The following is a 7500-nucleotide window of genomic DNA, read 5'->3' as shown; positions in this document are numbered from 1 at the left end:
GAAGCTCTAGTTTAATTGCCACCCCCATTTTTTTTAATCCTAAAAAAAAAAATTCTGCATTGTCACTCCTACTGTAGGACATTTACCAATAGTAATAATAATAATAATAATAATATCTGCCCTGGTAATCGCCCTTTCTCGCAGTCGAAGACTGAATAACTAAGGGTGCAGCTCAACGAGGTCGGACCAAAGGAGCTGTGCTGCCGGCTAAGCACTCAGCCCCTGAACACGACCCATGTACATGTATGACCTCGGAGCACAGCACCACAGCCTGATGGAATAGGCAGGGAGTCGATTTTGAGGACGGAGGAAAACCGTAGTACCCGGAGAAAAACCCTTGGAGTCAGATTGAGATAGACTGAAACTCAGCCTACATATGACCCGAGGCCAGAGTTGAACCCGGGTCGCAGAGGTGGGAGGCACTGTTGATAACCACTAAGCCATCCTGACTCCCCAAAACTGTTCTTTTAATTAATTAAAGATGGTTCTTGTGGATAAATCGTTTGTTGTCAAGCTCAATAATTACATATAACATCACAAGCATTAAGTCCTTTTTTTGCTACAAATTATCAGCCAAACAAACCTCTCACAGATATAAATTGAATAGTCAGTGGATTGACATCATCTAAACAAAAATAATAAGAACAAGCAAAGAAAGGCTTGCAAAATTATTAATAGAAGTGCCTTACGAATATTTCAGAATAGTCTGTCTTTCCTCTTGCTGTGTTGAGATCTCTGCAAAAAGTGCACACTGGGCAAGCAGAACTGTGCAGGAAATAATAAAGGGATTAATTATAAGAAGGAAAATTTGGTGTCAGTGGGGAGGGAAACACAGCAATTTGGTTTTATCAAACTCTTAATTAATTATTTTAGTTGATGAAGTTAAACTAACCACATGCAGTAAGACTGATTTCAAAGGGCTATAATGTTCGAAATGTCAGCTTATGACTTTGTTATGGTGGTTTAAATTTGCCTTTTGTCAACTTGTTTAATAAATCATGTTTTGTGCAGGAATTTAACTATAGTCAAGATAGTAAAATAATTTATAAAATGAACTACAGGCAGACAACCCTCCTGATCGTGAGGATAAGACAGTGCGTGACGTCACCTTATTTGAGACAGTTGTAATGGCTGATTCAACTGATCGATTGAGGAAAATGTTCCATAAAAACCTTAAGTCACAGTATTATTTTATAGCTGGCTGTCCATAAAATGGAATTGCCTAAAGAAATTTTCTTTATGAAAATCCATCTTATGGACAGCCAGCTAAAGTTCACCCACCTAGACTATTTTCTGCGTTGTCCTGAATAATTTGATGGGTTTTGGGACACTTCGTTGTCCCCTTCAGACCTGAGACGTCATCAAATACAATAATACATGTATTTGACAATTACAGCATGCAGCTTCCACAGCCACTCACGGCTGAGTGCCTCAGTCTAGAATTTAGCCTTTGGCAGGTGAAAAGTCGATAATTAATTTTTGCTAGCGTTGTGCCAAAAATCATCGCATTTACAAGGCTGACTGCAACTTCAAATCCTGTTCGATTTTTAAACTCCGCTCCGGCTTTTGCCCTGCCCTGCCTATGAATGCACTTCAGAATAATTATAATGAAGGCTATAAAATTATTAACAATAACTTAGTTATTAAATATATTATTATAATTATTATTTTATTATTACTTTTAAATTATTAATAATTATTAAAATTTAAATTAGGAAAGGAAAGGAAATAACATGCAACACCTACATGTACTGCATGGTAAATTTTACACACCCTATTCCAAAATGGCCACTTATTTATGTGCATACAAATTGGCCCTTGTTGCCTCGTTCAAGATAAAATATTCTTTTGAATTTTAAGCTTAAGAACAAGGCATCAAGGGCTAATTTGAATAAAAACAAAAGAATATTTAAATGGGGCGGCCATTTTGGAATAAGGTGTATACCTGGTGTGTTTTGCAAGGCCTATACAACCAACGACCATGTACAGTAGGTGAGTCCTACATTATGTTTGGAGCTGCTTTAATGCCTAGTGAGGTACTTTTAATAATTTCTTGAATAAAAGGAAAAATTCTTCCTACCATAGCCAATTTCATTGAAATTTCAACGAATTTGTACAAAGTCATATATACGAAAGTGTGCGATATTTCGAGGAGAAAATATTATTAATATTATTTTTCAGCAGGTTATTTTTTCCTTATACATGTAAAATAATTATGTTTAATTAAAGTTCAGAAGTAAGAATCTGACAATTAAAGTATGGAAAATTTAATGTCAAAGATAAAGAATTTAACAGGAAACACAAAAGTCAAAACGCTTTTTTTTTTACATTACGGTACTATACTACGCATTACAGTGTACAATACAGTAGTACCCATCTCGTCTGCTCTTCCGGTTGCATCAGAGTGTGACATAAAGCAAGATTGACCCAATAATAATTATTATCATAATCATGATTATACAATAATCTTAAAAAGTTTGATAATAATAATTATTATCAATAATTTTGTCATACCAAAAGTGAAGAGTCCGTCATAAAAACACAGAGATGTCATGAGATGAAGGCCCACTACCCAATCACCGGTGAAACCAAACGATGTCCATGGAAACCATGGGAGGAGAAAGCTGATGAACATAATTTTTTTTGACAAATTAAAAATTGCCATTACTCGCTAGGAACAGCCAGTACACCCCAGGCTGAACACATGTCTGAACCTCGGAGCCCCAGGGGCAGTTTGTGGGGTACAGGAGAAGTACAAACTCGCAAAACAAAATGGGGATATAAAAGAAAAGTATAGAATGGCACCACTTTGTTTTGCAGGTTTAGTATACATGCTCTTCTCCTGTGCCGGGCCACAAACTGCCCCTTAAGGTCTCTGAGGATGAACATGTCTGAGAAGCTTTTCTAGAAATATTACATGTATGCGATCCAAAGTAGAAGTCAGAGAAGCATTAGGGGACACTATAATTTATGCATCTTGTTACCATGCATTCCTGGGCATTTTTCACTCCATATTCACGTTTAGTTCGTTTTGGGTAGCTACCGGTATATACTAGACTTTACTTAACCCATTGACTGACCTACGCCTGGACCCATTGATGAGTGAATTTGTCTTGTCGTCAAGTCTCACTACCAGGAGTCAATGGGTTTAAGTCAATAAGAGATACATATCAAATGGTGGTTCAATGACAATTACGTTTTTTTTTTATTAAGGGAATTACCTTATTGCAAACAGGGGAGCTCCATAGTATATTGCCAACCTTCTCTTTCTCAAAACCACCCATGTAGAACTGTCCTGGTTTATAATAAAAATAAAATATTTAAAAACTCTTTAAGAATTATGGGTGGTCCAAAGGGATGGCTCATAGAATGGGTTCAATAGGTGGTCCATATGGACTGGGGATCCATGTTTTGTATATTTCCCACAAGAAGGAGAAGCAGAGTTTACTTAAAGTGCCCATGTGAGCAAAAAAAAATTCTTACTTTTCTTTGGATTTCAAAACTATGTTAACTACTAAAAAAGACACCTGTTTACCTTAACTGGAATTTTCCTATGGTCCACCGTTACCGGTACTAATTTTAAGTTATTGAGAGAGCTGGTTCAAGGAGAAAATGATGTCAAAGGCTCACTAGTGTAAGAATGCAATGCGTGTGTACGCCCCAGAATTAATAAGAAGGACAGGAGTTTTGGGTTTTCAGACTTTTATACTCAAGTTTTGCATGTATAAGCTGCATTCACACACTGAAATTTTAAGCTAGTGAGCCTTTGACATCAACTTATCCTCAATCCAACCCTCTGATGTGCAATCGGTCAGTCTTGAACTTGAGTAATGGCAGACCATGAAATCCAAAACTTGAATTCAAAGCAAACAGCCTTTGGATAAAATTCGAAGCTCAAATTTTGTCAGTCAGGTGTCACGCAAACACACTTTGAAAATCTGAAGGAAAAAGGGAAGTGAATTTTTGGATCATAGTGGCACTTTAAACCTTGGGTCACTCCAAGTGTTTAGTTAACAATTAAACTACTGTAGGTTTGAAATCCAAAGAAAAAGAAGAACTGATTTTTGGTCATTTAACTTCTTTTGGTGGCTGGTTACTTACTTGAAAGTACCCAAATAAAGGATCATTGATAGCATTCCAAATTAAGAACACAACTTGAGCCACATTGAACCAGTAATTTGAAATCCTATACAAATTAAAAAAGACATCAATCATATTATTTTTTGGAAAAAACAGATGATGGATGTCACTACAGGCTACATGTATGTACAGCTGTACATGTTTATTATTGTTACCCTGAACATTAAATAAAATTTTCAATTCTACCATAATTTATGCATATGAACCAAAGTCCACTTTGTTACAGTGTAAATGAACCATTTAATTCAGCTTTCACAGTTACATGTACTGTATATATACCGGTATAACATAAATAAGAAAGTTCTTTGAAGAATTGGGCCATTTACAAATGTAATATTCACCACCGCCCTGTGCTTCCTCCTGTGGATGAGGTTCTCTGAAGGTGGCTGATAATACGTTTCAGCCCTGAGCTCGAGGGGGCCCCCTCTGATAAGTAAAATCGGCTGGTGTTAGACAGAGTATGATTTTTAAGTGTCACTACTGGGAGTGATTCAAGGGTTAGGGTGACAGTCTATTGGCATCCCCCTGATCTTGACTTTTCGCTGCTGGGTAAACTATAGTACATATACTTGTCATTCTCGTCCCTAGTATCCGCTTTTCTTTTGGTCAGCACCAACAGACTCTAGCAACTTCCAATTTATGCGCAGTCGTAGTGAAGGTCCACTTTTGTAACCGTTGACGACCACTGTTGTTCCAAATTTCTGAGTGTGTGTAGACGAGTCGGAAACTTGTAGACCTGTGATGTGAGGACCTCCTGCTTGGAAGTGGCCACAGTCAGGACTGTCCACCCCCAAACTCTTCAAATATTGAGAATTGATAGGATGGGATGATAAATGATGTCACAACACTTGTAAAATCATTTTTGATGATGTCATATCGCATCTTTATTATAAACGCAACAAGAAAGTACACTGTCACACAACCTACATGTACATATGCATGCAGGCCAAAGTAAAAAAATGTGCGAAAAAGATGCCATTGGCATTGGATTGGTTTATTTTGGACCAATCACATTATTACTCAAATCCAAATCCATCAAATGCTTGCAAGAACAGTTTATCAGAGTTTATGAGGAAAATAAACACGTGAATGTTGTTGTTATGGATGTGAAAATAAACTCAAAAAACACAAAGCATTTGAAATTTTTTGTGAAAGTCAATTCTCACAAGAAATGACAAACTTTGGTGATTCATCGGTAGATTTCAGAATGTAATCTTGAGGTCAGGAGGTTCAGTCCAAACTCTGGAGTCTCCTGGATTATCCGAAAGAGTTGACAGCCCTGCACAGTCCGTGTCCTTTACAGGTGCTGACCAAAAGAAAAGTGGACTCTGTGGACGAGATTGAGCACTTGTAAAAGAGCCCTTTTTGTCTGAGAAGAAGTAGGCAGCTTGGATTTTTTCTGAGGAGGACATTAGGTCAGCCCTCTGATCTATTTTTCTCTGCATGGATCGAGTTAAATTGTCGAGGTCATCGTCCATTGGGGTACGTGGGTTTTGAATGGAATGGCCCGATGTTACCGGACTAATGCGCCGATCAAATCGAAACTTCAACATTCCCCCCCCAGGCAAACCATGGGCATTTGACTATCTTCTGTGTCCAGGGAGTGGGGAATTTGACCTTTGCCTGCGTGGGGTGGGGAAAATTGAACCGGAAGTGTCAGGTTTCAAATAATTGTTTTTTTTGGGCGCCGAAGTTGCTAATAGCTATAAAACATGTGTTTGGACGAGATGGAAGAGTTTAAAGGAAGAGATGTAGCATTTGTGAACCATTGGCTTACACAAAAGGTCTTCAAAAGGTCTTTACTAAAGACGGCAGGAGCGGACGACGATTCTTCTAATAATAGGGTATGACAGACAAATCCTTTAAATCCGACTAGGGCATTTGAACACCATTTTGGCCCGAGGGGGCGGGAATTTGAATGATCCATTATCTTCAAAAGTTCAATTGCCCGGGCTAATGCCCTGGAGGGGGGTGGGGGTGATGTTGAAGTTTCTAGTTGATTGGCGTATAATCTTCACAATTCTTCTCATAAGATAACTCAGATAGTATGCATGCTGTCATTGGTCAATTTTATATTATAATAGATGCATTTGCAGCAGAGGATGTAAACATGGTTGTCACGTCACGCTCTCTGTTTTTTCCTTGTTTGCATAGCCTGATCTAAACACTCGGGGTGTTGGGGGCACAAATTGGAGAAAGTAACATAACAATCATAATCTATCAATAATAAGAACAACAAAAAAAAACATTGCTGTCTTTGGTCAATTTTATATTATAATTAAGGGCCGATTTACACGGTGCGATTTTTGTCGCATGCGACAAGCACACGACAGGCCTAAGGGCCGATTTACACGATACGATTTTGTCGCATGGGACAAGCTCACGACAGGCCTACGACATGACTTAAGATTGTCGTAGCGTTTTAAAACATGTTTTAAAATGCTACGACATTTTCCTGACGTACACAACAATCGTAAATCATGTCGTGGGCCTGTCGTAAGCCATTGTCGCATGCGACAAAAATCGTACCGTGTAAATCGGACCTCATAGGTGTATTTGCAGCACAGTATGTAAACATGGTTGTCACGTCACTCTGCTTTCTCCTTGTTTGCAAAGCCTTATCTAAACACTCGGGATGTTGGGGAACAAATGGGAGAAAGTAATATTACGTTCTTTTTGTGGCATTCATAATCTATCAATAGCAAGAACAACAAACAAACACATTGTTAAAAATAATGTGGAAAGAAAAGTCCTCCGTGTGTAGTTGCCGTGAGTTCACTTACTTGTAAACATTCAAGAAAATCTTCACGTAGTAAAAATTGAAAACAGAATTCATCATGGTAGCTGCCAAAGTTGTAGCACTGTAAGCCAACGCATTCTTGTTGATCTTCATCGAATTCATGGTTTGATCGCCTTCTTAGAGAACTGTGTACGATCCAATTGCAATCCAACGGAGGGGAACTCGTTTTTTCTATAATGATCAAACTTTATCATAAATTATCATAATTTAGGGCATCTCAGCTGATAAAAAAAATGCGCCCTTACGAATGGCCAGCGGATAAACAAAGCGACGGTAACTCCTATATGTACCCATCCACTGAAGTTTAGGACATCTATTCACGTGCCACGCAGGTGCCTTAGGGCCGATTTACACGGTACGGACGGTACGATTTTTTTGTCGCATGCGACAAGCTCACGACAGGCCTACGACATAACTTACGATTGTCGCAGCGTTTTAAAACATGTTTTAAAATGCAACGACATTTTTTCTGCCTTACACAACAATCGTAAATCATGTCGTGGGCCTGTCGTAAGCCGTTGTCGCATGCGACAAAGTCGTACCGTGTAAATCGGCCCTTA

General features: G+C 38.4%; 1 protein-coding gene across 1 annotated transcript in view; it reads right to left on the bottom strand.

Moving 5' to 3' along the window:
* LOC137975988 (transmembrane protein 180-like) overlaps positions 1–7132 on the bottom strand; it is a 33315-nt gene extending 26183 nt beyond the window's left edge. The window contains exons 1-5 of the mRNA XM_068823225.1: positions 6924–7132; positions 4102–4186; positions 3222–3295; positions 2515–2624; positions 690–765 (exon numbers count right to left, since the gene is read on the bottom strand). Of these exons, the coding sequence (XP_068679326.1) occupies positions 690–765; positions 2515–2624; positions 3222–3295; positions 4102–4186; positions 6924–7042 (464 nt within the window). The 5' untranslated portion in view covers positions 7043–7132. The remainder of the gene's footprint in view (positions 1–689; positions 766–2514; positions 2625–3221; positions 3296–4101; positions 4187–6923) is intronic.
* Positions 7133–7500: the final 368 nt, after the last annotated feature.

The sequence above is a fragment of the Montipora foliosa genome, chromosome 11 (assembly GCF_036669935.1).
Source record: "Montipora foliosa isolate CH-2021 chromosome 11, ASM3666993v2, whole genome shotgun sequence".
Lineage (NCBI taxonomy): Eukaryota > Metazoa > Cnidaria > Anthozoa > Scleractinia > Acroporidae > Montipora > Montipora foliosa.
This window is presented reverse-complemented; position numbering and strand designations above follow the sequence as displayed.